Source organism: Amaranthus tricolor, chromosome 15 (assembly GCF_026212465.1).
Source record: "Amaranthus tricolor cultivar Red isolate AtriRed21 chromosome 15, ASM2621246v1, whole genome shotgun sequence".
NCBI classification, from domain to species: Eukaryota; Viridiplantae; Streptophyta; class Magnoliopsida; order Caryophyllales; family Amaranthaceae; genus Amaranthus; species Amaranthus tricolor.
In genome coordinates, this window is record NC_080061.1 from 8,299,265 (window position 1) to 8,313,302 (window position 14,038).

At 31.8% G+C, this 14,038-nt stretch overlaps 1 protein-coding gene across 3 annotated transcripts; it reads left to right on the plus strand.

The window, feature by feature from the left end:
* The first annotated feature begins 5,547 nt into the window (after positions 1–5,547).
* Positions 5,548–12,653, plus strand: LOC130801865 (cyclic nucleotide-gated ion channel 2-like). Of its 3 annotated transcripts, none has more exons than XM_057665794.1 (7): positions 5,548–5,790; positions 6,132–6,825; positions 10,462–10,677; positions 10,785–11,207; positions 11,314–11,550; positions 11,796–11,882; positions 11,965–12,653. In XM_057665794.1, the coding sequence occupies exons 1-7, from the start codon at positions 5,765–5,767 to the stop codon at positions 12,451–12,453; spliced, it is 2,172 nt and encodes a 723-aa protein (XP_057521777.1). In that variant the 5' UTR covers positions 5,548–5,764; the 3' UTR covers positions 12,454–12,653. The 3 variants fall into 3 exon arrangements, with proteins under 3 accessions (XP_057521777.1, XP_057521776.1, XP_057521778.1); XM_057665793.1 differs by having other exon boundaries at positions 5,548–5,675; XM_057665795.1 differs by having other exon boundaries at positions 5,548–5,675; positions 10,462–10,602.
* Positions 12,654–14,038: the final 1,385 nt, after the last annotated feature.

Here is a 14,038-nt window from a genome sequence, read left to right on the forward strand (position 1 = left end):
AAAATGCAAACAATTGATACAAGTACTTAATGAGGTTCATCCAATGATGTCTACGTTCTCCGAGATGTGTAGTATCTTTGTTTATACTATAACAATGGAGTTACAACAACTCTTACAATGAAGAATTACAATTGAGAGTAAGTGAGGCTATGGCTATATGTTTAGACTAGGGGTTGTATTTGATAATTAACAGTGAGCACATAAGCTTTTTATTTATAGAGCTAATTACATCAATGAGATTACACAATTACGACCTTGAGTAATTGACATAATAATCAGCTAGAAGAACTTGAAAAATCAAAACATGATCTAATGCTTTGCATTGATCAGAGTGCTCGTTCGAGCCATCAGAGTTCGAGCAGCTTCTTTGCCGATGTTCTGGATTGTTGCTAGCCAAATGCTCGTTTGAGCAGAATTTCTTTCGTCTGAGCACTTTGTGCAGACTGGCTACTGAGTGCTACTACAAGGTTCTACTCTTATTGCCTTGTTCAAGGCCTCCTCGAACATAATCTGATTCTTGGCCTCCTAACTCCTCATTAAAGCACGCACATTCATTATCTCATTAACATATTTTATTAAAACTATAACAGTCGCAGTAGTCCCCTTATATAAATCACACTAAAAATTATGTTTACAGTAAATAATGCGAAAAATTTTAAATTACAAACTGCTAAAATCTATTAAAATTTAAAATCGTTTAAAAACAAAAATTCAAAATGTTACAATTGAGAGAATAACACATTGTTTTCTCAAACCATAATAAAGGCATAAATACACCATGATCATCAAAGTCGTCAATAAGTAAAATAAAATGCAGCTAAATCCTTGATAAAGAAAATAAATGTTGTGGCCTGGATCGAAACTTGAAGCTAAACCTTCCTGCAAAATACTGCCATCCATGATACGGATGACAACCGTTTGAATCGAAATCATTGCCTAACGCCAAATACAAACTCCTCAACAACGTAATACTATGACAATCATAATATATTCACAAGATATGCAACATATATTTCAAAACATGATTTTAAGTTCCTCGATTCTCGTTTCTCATTTTCAGTTCTCGAATACTTTCACAATTTTTTACAATTATCACACACATGACTATGAATAAATATCTTTGCTACAGTCACATACACTTGGTAACTATAAAGGTTCATCCAATGGTTCTACTTAATTAGATCCAAAATCACATTTGCACAAAACACACATAATAATGACTTTCTGATATATGTAAGGGTCTGGCTAGAGAAGGAACATATTCCAAACTCTAAGTGTGATAGGAGTCGTCGCTCCACCAATTTTTATGCTCGAGCTTCTACAGGATGGGACTCTCTCGGTCCTGCTATCTAACCCCGCATTTCTACGTGCCGAGAAACACGGGCGCCGGATTACACTCCGGTTCGACATTTCCTTACTATCAGAGTCATTCATCCAAGTATACATAAGTTTAAACAAGACTCCTCGTTATCTATTTCACATAGTTATAGGTCAACCCTAATTTAGTCAAACTCCAGGTCAACATTCTCAAAAGGAAAAATCAACATATTTGATAATTCAATAATTAGAGATTCTCAATAAATAACATTCCAAAAAGTATGACAAGGTTATGGGGACTATATAAGTTCTTTACAAGACCATATAAACTTATAAAGGCTAATGAAATTTTTCGTAATATTTAATAAGGAGTTTCCTTCGATAAAACATATAAATTAATTAAAAATTAATAATAACCAATAAAAATATTATAAAAATATATTAGAGGTCCAGAAGCTATATGAAGTGAGTTTTAGCCAGAAAGTTCAAGAAAAACAAGCCTATGGATTTTAACTAAATATTTTGGCCAATTTACCGATAAACCGACATAAAATTATTGATGTCCTCAAATGTCCACGAAAATTTTTTGTCCTCATATGATTCTACTGTATATGAGAGTGTCTAGTAAAACTTTTATGTTTAAAATAGTCCATTTAGTATTTATTTCATATTTTATCATTTTTAGAATTATCCAATAATCAAATTATAAACCTAATGCCCATGTAAGAATCTCATTAAAATTATAGCTTGAAATAACTTTATTTATTAATTATTTTATATTTTAACATTTTACATTTTATCGGTAAGTAATAAAACACTAAGTAAAAATTCATAGAAAAATACCAAAAGTTTATATTCCGGTCTAAACTTGTAGGAAAAATAATAATATAACTTTATAAACTATTTTATCCATTAATTTTATATTTAAGCCCATTTAATATATTAGAAAATATTTTATTAGTTAAAATTCCATTAATAACCATTTTAATAAAATAACTTTAAGGAAATAAACCTAAATGATTTTCTAACATTTATCTACAGTGGAGTTCATAAAAAATACATTTCTAAAGTTACTGAGCTCACACAAAATTCATTTATAACAATAACTTCACAAAAACATCTCAAAAAACCATTTTTACGCATTTTTACATAATAGAAATTCATTAAATTTACATGCATGAACACTAAAGTAAAAATACACATAATAAAACATATATCCATCATTGATATCATATAAATGAGAAAATTTTAGATTTATATATTTTTCTTTTGTGAATTTAATTTAATACCGATTTTGGGTAATAATCACAATTTGAAAATTTATAATATAAACATATGAATAACATTTCTTACATTGATATATAAAAAATATCATAAATTTTCAGTTTATAACATGCAAATACTTAAACTTATAATAAACACTTTATTTTTACTTTGGATACAAAAATGTGTTATTCTTACTTTAAGTCAACATGCAAGATATAAATTAAATCAATCTAACATATTGTCATATGTTTCACATATTCAAGTAAATATAATATAAATGTCACATAGAAGAAAGTTAAAAAGTGTGTACCATGAGCCACGAAGGATGCAAGTGAAATAATAAGAAATAAGAACTCTCAAATAAGAGAAAATAAGCTCTAAGAATAATCTTCAAGGTTTTAAGAATAATAGTCCAAACTCCAAAAATAATAATGCTGGAACCTTACAAAAGTTGATGATTTTAGCTTAGAAAATGATAAAATTATTTTCTATATTTATCTCTAACTCCAATTATAAATTTCACATTCAACTTAAAGTCTAAAACTCTCACCATCATAAGTCCCTTTTCGGAATGTCTTAATAAAATGCTCATAACCTCTAGCTCCGAACTCCAAGTCTAATTATTCGAGTGTCTAATTGCTCACAACTCCAAGACCCATATTTCTTCAGACAAACTATAGTGTTAAAGTGAGTAGAAGATGGTCGAAAATCCATAAAACAGAAGGTGTTCGAAATTGGCTTAATCTTAGTTGTCCAAAATGTTTGAGGGAAAAACATAACCTTTCATGCTCCAATTGATGAATTCTTGGATCTAAAATGTGAGGAATTTTGTGTATAACATCACTATAAGATTTATTTATACATGCATGAAGAGAAAAATGGGTAAACACTTCAAATTGTGTTCATGTATACAGTTGACCAAAAAGAACAACAAATTGTAAAAGTTTGCTTAAGGATGAGGGACTTATAGAGCTTGTATATGTGCGTATGAGGTATCAATGGAAATCTTAGGATGTCTAAAATATTATGGTATAAAAATATGATGCACTTATTCAGATAATTTGGGAGGAAAAGGATTATTTGTTGAAGGTATATAAGCTGCCAGAAACTGTTGAGATGAAGGGATAGAAAGATGGGGATGAATCTCTCATTTCTGGAGGGATATAAGGGCGTATAAGGTACCTATAGAAAGCTTAGAGTGTTAGGAAAAGTTTCCAAGTGGTAGCACTCGATTATATAGAATATAGCTTAGGTAAATTAGGGTATCTTTCAGACCCTGTAAAACTGTTACTGAACCTGACCTTTATACAAATCTACACTCTTTTCTTTAATTATACCACAAAGTCCCTATCTACAACCTCTTATGTTTTTCTTTCTTGTTGTCTCATTGTACCTCACCACCTTTGTCAAGTTATAAGACCTTTTGTAAACCTTAGGAAAATAAAACAAAATTCATTTTGATCTTGACTTTCGTTGCTTACCTAAAGTTATGTTGTTTGATCTTTCTAATATCCTCTCTTCCAACACTTAGCATATATATATTCTCAATTGTAATCCTTCAACTTGTTTCTTGTTCTATAAACACTTTGATAGAAACTCTAGCCTAAGTAAGGTTGTAGCCACATTGGTAAATCACACACTTGACTACTTGTACTTAGTGTAATTTGTTTATGCTTTGTTTATTGCTTATATTCATCATTGACTAGTATTTTAATCTAGTTCATTTTTGCACCATAAACACTACCTTATCTTCTAAACTTTTGACTTGTTTTTACACTTCCGCATCAGTCTTGCACCTTTTCATCTCAATATCAACTGATTCATACCATCCTTACAACTAACATCTTATCCATCCTCTACTAGTTCGCCACTCGTATAAGATGATTTGAGAAACGTAAATATTTAAGGGAAAAATAAAGTCAAATTAATAAAATGAAAGCAAATAGAAATATATTTGAAGTAATTAAGATAGTTATGAAGAAGATAAAATGAGTATGAAATAAAAATAATGAAGGATAAAGAAGATGAATTCCCCTATTATGGAGGTAATACATTTCTCTACCCTCCCCTAGGATAAATATTTACCCTACAAAATTAAGAGCTTCCTTTATTTTTCATTACTTTGCAACCATTCTTTCACCTCTACAACAATCAAATTTCACTAATTTCTTATTTATCAACTTTGTTTTGTTACTTTGATTTTTTTACCCCTTAAATATTTATAATCAATCCAAGCATGCCCTTATAGTAAGAATTAGGCCATTTGAGAGGGTAGGAATTGCATTTGGAGTGAAAGAAAAATTATTTCTATTAAAAAATGTAGATAAGAACCGTTGATAATTTAACAATTCTACTCAAAAAATCACTTACATTGCCTTTAGTTTGAAAACCATTAATATTACAATGATTCACCAACAAAATTAATTTTAAACTCATGAGCAAACTAGAAACATTAATTTAACTGGATCTAAAATGAAATTCAAGTTTGTTAAGACATTTCTTTCTATAAAAAAAAATGTATCACACTAACAAAGAAGAAAAGGAGTCTTAAATCCATAGAATACGTTGTTTGTTGTTAGAGAATATAACATACTCTGGACTTTAATCATCAGCTTAAATTTTTGATTAAATTGGTTTTCTGATATGGTATTAAAAACTAGTGTGATAAGAAATTAGATTTTTGAATCTCAACTACCTCTCATTTAAAATGAAACATTAAGCGCTAGATATAAGAAGGGTATGTGTCGCATCCACACTTCTAACCTAAAACACTCTCATATAAAAAGGCAATTTAACATATATAACATATTGTGGGGCTTCAAGTATCAACTAAAAATTTTGCTTACTTCCTAAAATCGAGGCATATGAGGAATGGTATAACTATAAGACACACGAAAATCACGATTTACTAGTAAAACAAAACAATGATGGCCCACCTCTTGTTCCGTAAATCACTTCTCTCTTTCATTTATCCCCCACCTCCCGCTACTCGACACTTTTATCACCCCCTGTTCTTCTTTCTCACCACTACTCTTTCATTCTAGTACTCCTTCATCTCTAGCTATGTCTCCCTTCTCTCTCCATCTCCCCAAGTAATAATTTCCTTCTACTTTTTCACTTTTTTAATTTCTAAATATTAGTTCAATCAAATTCATTCATTAACAAGCTCACATGTGATCCTATGTACACAATCAGATTTCAAATGAGGTTCTAAGCATGTTCAATATGTTCAATTGTATATGCCTAAAAAATTGGAACCTCAATACTAAATGACGCGTAGTGTATATGCTAAGTGTTTGATTAAAAATATAAAATTGTTAGAAAAATATTATAATTTTTAAATTTATATATGGTTTTCAAAAAAATTCTCAATTTTACTACGTCCCGGTTAAATTGAAAGTATTTACACTAATTTTGCTTTAGTTTACTTATTTTTGTTTAAGGCTTAATTAAAGTTTTAGAATAATGAGGTCTAAAAATTTATGGTGATGGTCGAAGCTGAAGATATATTATGTATTTTAAGAGTTTTTATTTGGTATTATTTACAGGATTCTACCAGCCACATTTAGAAACTCAGAAACAGGGGCAAACCCAGAAAATAGTCCCACAAATGTAGGACAAAATGGAAGCCATGTCAGCAGTAATGGAACAAGTAGTATTAGCACTGATCAAGATGATACTAATTTCTACAATGGAAATTGGAGTAACCCAATTGAATGTTATGCATGCACTCAAGTGGGTGTTCCAGTATTCCACTCTACAAGCTGTGATCGTGCAGACCAACCCGAATGGGAAGCTTCTGCGGGCTCCTCCCTTTACCCGACCCGAACCCATCATAATCATAAGCGTTCTCCAATGGGTCGACCCATGAGCTTATTTGGGGTGATAGTAGACCCGAGGAGTGAACGGGTACGGAGGTGGAATCGGGTCATACTTATTGCACGTGCGGTAGCATTAGCGGTTGATCCGGTGTTTTTCTATGCTTTGTCAATTGGGAGAGGAGGTTCATGTCTTTATATGGATGGAGTGGTTGCGGCTGTGGTTACGATGATTCGCACGGGTGTTGATGCGGTTCATTTGTGGCACGTGTGGCTTCAGTTCCGGTTGGCGTTCGTGTCGAGGGAATCATTGGTGGTTGGGTGTGGGAAACTTGTGTGGGATGCACGTGCGATTGCTTCGCATTATGTACGTTCTTTGAAAGGTTTTTGGTTTGATCTCTATGTCATTCTTCCTATTCAACAGGTATTAATCTTCTTGTTTAATGTTGCATACATATACGGATAAGTTCTGAGAATGTTTAATATGTTCGACCCTAAAAGATTCTAAATAATAAAAAATTTACATAATATTTAAATTTACATAGAGCCTTTAAAAAATTTATTAATTTTTGCTCTAATTTGTCTAAATATACTTTCTTGGTTTAGCTAATTTGTATTAAATAACTCTCCTTACATATTTTTTATCCGCTTGTTATTTTAATATTTTTCTTATATAACTATTAGAATTTAAAACTAGAAAATTGTAACAATTATAGCAAATTAATTGAGGGAAGAAAAGAATTGAGTTTGTATAGCATAGGAGTGTGGAATCTATATTATGAATGTTTTTGAGTTTTAAATTGATTTTTTGGTTGAGTTTTGAATTTTTTTGGTCACAAAGTCAAAAATTATATTTGGTTAATTGCTTTTCATCGTGATATAACAATGGCTTTTATTGCAAAATGAAAAAATTAATTTAGTTGGCCTTTTTCATTAGTTTTGTGCTTGTTAATTCATTTTTTCTAATACAGATCCAATAACCCAACAATCAATAAACCATTTTATAAAATCTCTCTTAAAAAAGTGACTTTATTCAACTAGTTTAATAATTAAAAAAATCAGTATTTCTAATTAGTCAAACAAAAACAACTAAAAAGCGAATAACAACATTTGCCAGATACTCAAGTATTTAGTAGTAGAATTTAATTAGTAGTTTTGACATAATTCCAAATAAGAGTACTATTGATTAGACCTGGGAAAACGGTCGGGTTTTGGGTCGGATCAATTTCGGGTCGGGTCAGTTTCGGATCAGGTCAGTTTCAGGTCGGATTACTCTGGGTTTCGGGTAGGTTCGGATTGACCCAACGGGTTACCATAAAACATTAGAATATCCAATCGACTAATTCAACATAAAAAAAATCATTAAAATGTCTAAAAAAAATCATTAGAGAAATTACATGTACGATTTTCAAAAAATAGTTGGTATGTCAAGTTCATTTAAGTGCAAGAAAAATAGGGGAATTAATACTTATTTTGAAAGACTTGTAAGATACGCGCTTTATAAAAGTTATTTTGTTTATTATAATTGTAACGTTAGATAAAAATGACGTTAAAATTATCTTCACAATTTTCATGTTGGAAAGATATACAACTAACTAAGTACTTATTTCGTCTTATAAGATACGCGTTTTATAATTTAGGGTAGCGACATTAGTTTTTTGAAAAGCTCATTCAAACGTGCGAAACGTTCGTATAAATTATATTGATTTGCTTACTGAAATGTAGAAGAATTAAAAACTCATTTGACTGATTTAACAAGATACATGTATTCAATTAAGATGATTATAACGTCCTGTTTTTAAAGAAAAATAATTACGATGGCTAAAAAGACGTTAAATACGTGTTTTTTGAGATCTATTGATGACTTTTAGGATTCAAGTGATATACTCAATATGTTAAGATACTTTGAAAACTAAAATTTTATTTAAAATGAATTCTAACATTGAAATTACTCTAAAAATTGATATTAAATCTGTCAAAACGGGTCGGTTTCCGGTCGGGTCATTTTCGGTCGGGTAATTATCGGGTCGGTCATGTTTCGGATTAAGTCGCTTTCGGGTCGGTCGGGTTCGGGTTTTGTCGGGTCGAATCCCGGGTTCATTTTCGGGTCGGATCAAATTTTTCCAGGTCTACTATTGATATAACATTAACATGTACAAGTATTTATGAGAAAAGGAATAACTACAAAGTGGTAGGGTTCAACGTAATTTCCTTTTTTAATTTTAATGGAAAAAGTTGGAAAAGGTCTGTTGATCATGTCTTTATCACCAATATCATAAAATTGGTACTACTAATTTGTTGGAGACGAGTATCATTCATGTACTTACATGATAGTTTGATAACAGAATTTTCTTCTAACTGTTTTATAGTAAGATTATTTTTATTGGACTGGTCTAATTTATATTTATTGTCTAAAAATAATTATTTGTAACTTTAAAATGATCACCTACAGTTTAAAAGTGATCATTTTAAAGAGATCACTTCTTACAGTTTTAAAGCGATTACTTTTTGCAGTTTCAAAATAATCTCTTATAATCATAAAGTGTTCACTTATAAGCATAAAGTAATCAATTAATATTGGGGTCTAACTACCAAGTTTAAAACGAGTAATTCTTGTCATTTCCTAATCCTAACGTATTATTATTACAAAATGGTATATTTTTTGGTATCAATAGTAATATTCTCCCTTCGACCTATTTTTACCTTATATGTTATTTTAGTCGTCCATTAGTAGTCGCTCCATTATGAATTTTAGATCTAACTCAACTTATAAATACCCCACTTTCGAGCATATAACCTAGTAATTTATTTCTCTTTCAAACATTAAAAGTTTTTATTATTTTGTTTATTAAGGACGTAACTTCACTTACAATATTCCGTTAAAATGCTAATTTGCTCACTTTTTTTAATGCTTGTGTCATTTTCTGAGGAGTAATATGAGAGCGACATAGGAGTAGTCGGTCCCGGTGCAAGCATTGGATTATAATTACTGATTAATATATACTTCTACATGGTCAAGTATCTACACTATGATTAGACCTAACCGAAAATTGACCCGGAACCTGAAATTTAGTGTATTAGTCTTTTTTAATATAATAATATTTTCTACGAAAACAAACATAAATTATATATAATTTTAGAAAAAATGTGTTGATAAGAAAAATTTATAAAAATTATAAACCTACCTGATTGACTCGAACCCAACTCGAAAACCACGCGACCTGACAATGATCCCACTCGGAACATCAATACTCGAAACTTACTTTGCATAGTTGCATAGTGCCTCAATCCAGTTGAGTTACATGTGTTTTATGTTGGATCATGTTATTGTTATCTAATGAGCAAGAATTTCTCGTAACAAAACAAGAAAGTCGGATATTTCATTTGATCTTCTTATGCTTTTTTTATTGTTCTCATCACATTGCTGGTCCCAAGCACGGATAAAGGAGGAGGGTGAACGGTAGATTTGTGACAACCAGCTCGGTAAAACCTAGTCATATCCATAACCAAAACCAATTATCATAGGGCTGTCCCTTGATCTATGTGAGCGACCACCGGAAATGATCTATTGGTTCACATAGCTGACCTCACTTTTCCGGGATTAAGACTTGGGCATTCTTCTTATTGTTGATCATACTTTTTTAAGTGACAAAAATTGTATACTTCAGAGTTTGATGCAGCTCTTTTGGTGTAACTATGCTTATTTGTCTTACCCTAACGGTCTATTTGATTGTTAGTATTATATAGTGAGAATGATACTGAAAAGTTAGTGTAATTTTGATGTGAAAAATCTCATGACAAGTTTAATGGCCTTATTTTTTTTGCTTCAATCATCTTATTTTCTTCATAAAATTCATTCTATTGCATTACCATGTGGAGAGGTGGTATTAGGCCAATAGTCAGTAATGAAAAATTGTGAATAAAAAACATTTTGATGATCAACTTTTCATTTACGCTAAAAATCATTCCCATTACCACTATTTAGTACTGATAATCAAATGGGCCGTAATTTCATCACAGGCCATTGTATTGATCATGTTATTTCATTTGATGTTTGCAGGTTGTACTATGGTCCGTTGTACCATCGTTGCTCCGACAAGATAAGATACAAATCTTGATGACAATACTACTCCTTATTTTTCTGTTTCAATTCCTACCCAAAGCTTATCACAGCCTCTATCTAATGAGGAAAATGCAAAAGGTTACAGGATACATATTTGGTACCATTTGGTGGGGTTTTGGACTTAATCTCGTTGCTTACTTTATCGCTTCTCATGTAACCCATCTTTTAATACCCTTTCCTTACTAATTTTGATTCAGTTTTCGGTATTTTGTAATGTAAATCTTTCGTTAAGATCATGTCAATGTATCATATCATATCAGGTCGTAGGAGGATGCTGGTATATTCTTGCAATACAGCGCGTTGCAGCTTGCCTGTCGCAACAATGTAATAGGATCCGAAAGTGTAATATGTCTTTGTCTTGCGCAAAAGGGATTTGCTACCAGTTTCTGCAACAACCTAGTACAATCGAACGATGTGGGGCCAATTCTACAATGCCCCGAAAATCCTTTTGCTTGGATGATGATGGCCCTTTTAGTTATGGCATTTATAGTTCTGCTGTTCCGGTTATTTCTAGCAATGCCATCATCATTAAGATTTTATACCCGATTTCTTGGGGGTTATTCCAACTCAGCACTTTCGGTAATAATCTAACTCCGACAAGCCAATGGGCGGAAGTTTTGTTTTGTATGTGTCTCGTTCTTGGCGGTTTAATGCTCTTCACTCTGTTGATAGGAAACATCCAAGTAAGCTAGCTTAGATCTTAGTTTTGCCTTATAAATGAACTAGGGCAAATTTCTTATGTATGTTATAATCTAACTATGGGGATTGTTTTGTACTTTGAATTTATAGGTGTTTCTGCATACCGTGATGGCAAAAAAGAGAAAAATGCAGTTGAGATGTCGAGATATGGAATGGTGGATGAGGCGGAGGCAATTGCCTTCGCGTTTGAGACATAGAGTTCGTCATTTTGAACGTCAGTCTTGGTTGACTACAGGAGGAGTTGATGAGATGGAGTTAATCAAAGACTTGCCTGAAGGGCTTCGTCGTGACATCAAACGCTATCTTTGTCTTGATCTCATGAAAAAGGTACTAAAACATATTTCCTTTGTCCTAATGAGTTTAGCTATGGTTAGAACATATAACATATTTTGGGTCCTCAACCATCAGCTTAAGCTTTTGTTTTAAGGAACCAACTGTTGGTTGAGACCGCAAAATATGTTATATACTCTAACAGCTATCATTCGCTACTATGTGCTTTTCGGCTTTACCCTATCCATACGAACCACTAACCTTACACTGAACTCTCGATAACATATAATTGTTCGTTTCAGGTTCCACTATTTCGCTGCTTAGATGACTTGATCCTAGACAACATTTGCGACAGAGTAAAACCGTTGATTTACTGCAAAGAAGAAAAGGTATGTATAGTCTTGAAAAGTTATCGGAAGTAAATTAGAGGGTTTATGATAAGAAATAAAAATATTACAGTGTTGAAAACAGATAATGAGAGAAGGAGATCCAGTGCAAAGGATGGTGTTCATAGTTTGCGGGCGAATAAAAAGCGAGCAAACTCTAAGCAAAGGCATGGTAGCAAAAGACATACTTGGAGCAGGAGCGTTCCTAGGCGATGAGCTCTTGTCTTGGAGTCTTCGAAGGCCATTCCTTCATCGACTCCCAGCTTCATCCGCAACATTAGAATGTCTTGAACCAACAGAAGCTTTCGGACTTGATGCATACGACCTACATTACATCACCGAGCATTTTCGTTACAAGTTTGCTAACGAAAGCCTTAGGCGAACTTTAAGGTACCATTCCTCTATTTGGAGGACTTGGGCTGCCGTTAATATACAATTTGCTTGGCATCGTTATGTGAAGAGGACTAGAGGTTTAGTCCCTAATGTTGATTCACGTAATGGAGATAACGAAAAACGTCTTCTTCAGTTTGCTGCCATGTTTATGTCCATTAGACCTCATGATCACCTTGACTAGATACTCATTTTAGTCATTTGTATTTTATGTGTAGGTATGCAATATTTATTTTATTCTTAATTTAGAAATTAAAACATAATTAAGTGGGATCTTGTTTAATTTGTTTCGAAGCAAAGATAAATAATCTTCAAATTTTATAATTTTTAATCATGCTCGATTAGAGATATTTAATATTAGAATGGAACTAATTCGCTGATAAATTTGTATTGGAATTGTATACAACAATACTTGTATAAGAAGAGAATTAGCTGCACACAAACCCGATGAGGTTCTATACAAAAACCAAATGGTAATAGGAATAGTCCATTAAGCTTATATGTTAACAATCTCTCTAATTCTTCATTATGGGATCATATGTGTGGGTTATTTTACCAGCATTAATAAATATGCCAAAACAAATCGGACAAATATAATTAATCACTCTTAAATTATGAAATCTTCAAATAAAGAAAATATACCTTTGATTTAGAAATCGCAAAATGTTGTAACAATCTAATAACAATCGAAAATTTGAAAAAAAAAGACATTTTATTAACTTTAGTCAAAAAATAAGCTTCGTTCAAATTTTAATCTCAAAATAAGCGTCTTTGGTCCCAAAGCTAGGGTCGACATATTGTCACTGTTAGTAACAGCGAATTAACCGTTGCTGAAATTTTGAGTGAAAGATTAAGTCGCTGTTACTAACAGCGAATTATTGTGTTGACTGGTTAAGAGTGTTGTCGCTGTTAGTAACAGCGACCTTATGCGTCCCTAAGTATCAGCAATTCTCCTTCTTCCTCATTTCACCCAACTTCGTTTCACAACCTTAATCCACGAAAATCTTCCTTTTATTTCCACCGTTAAAATCAACTTCAATTCTTCAATTAATCTCATCAAATTCAAAGTTTCTACTACTAATTAGTTCTGCCATCTTACTACATTCACTTCAGGTAATAATTTTTTTATAGTGTTTATATTTCTTCATCAACTTTCACATAAATGCAGTTTCATAAACTTGCAAATTACTACTTCTTGCTGATCTACAGCTTATTAAGGTACCTTTTTATTATAAATTTTTTAGTTCTTTTTGTTTTAAAAAGTATGTCATTTATGGTAGTCATTTACACTTAAACTCTATAAATATGTCCAATGTAGTTGTTATTTGCCATGATCTTCATAATGAGGTTGTTTGTTCATGAATTTAATGTAGAAAATGTTTGAATTTAATGTAGAGAATGTTTGAATGCAAACCCTAAATTTGTAAATTATATATATAGTTATGCAGTCAATAATCAATGTGCCTTGTTTTTAAATGTTGTAATGAATGTTGTGAACTCTAGTTGTGAGGGTTGTTCAACAATGTACTTGCTTTCTTATGAACTTGATGGTGATGTTGATTTTGTACGTATTGTTGTAGAAATGGCTTCCTTTCGTGTGACTGTTGTATGTTTTTGGAATGGTTCAATTTGATCAAGTAGTAGCAATGTTAAGTATGTTGGGGGAAGGCGTAGACTATTTGCATGCAACTCAAACATGGATTTGAATGAATTTAAACATTTTATATGCTCTAAGATTGGGATTGACACTACAAGAAGTACTGTTAATG

Excerpts from the sequence above, each read along its gene's own strand:
- LOC130801865 (XM_057665793.1), top strand. The coding sequence starts at position 5,647 with ATGTCTCCCTTCTCTCTCCATCTCCCCAA. Across the intron at positions 5,676-6,131 it reads TTCTCTCTCCATCTCCCCAA|GATTCTACCAGCCACATTTA; the intron begins GTAATAATTTCC and ends TATTATTTACAG. Across the intron at positions 10,678-10,784 it reads CTTACTTTATCGCTTCTCAT|GTCGTAGGAGGATGCTGGTA; the intron begins GTAACCCATCTT and ends ATATCATATCAG.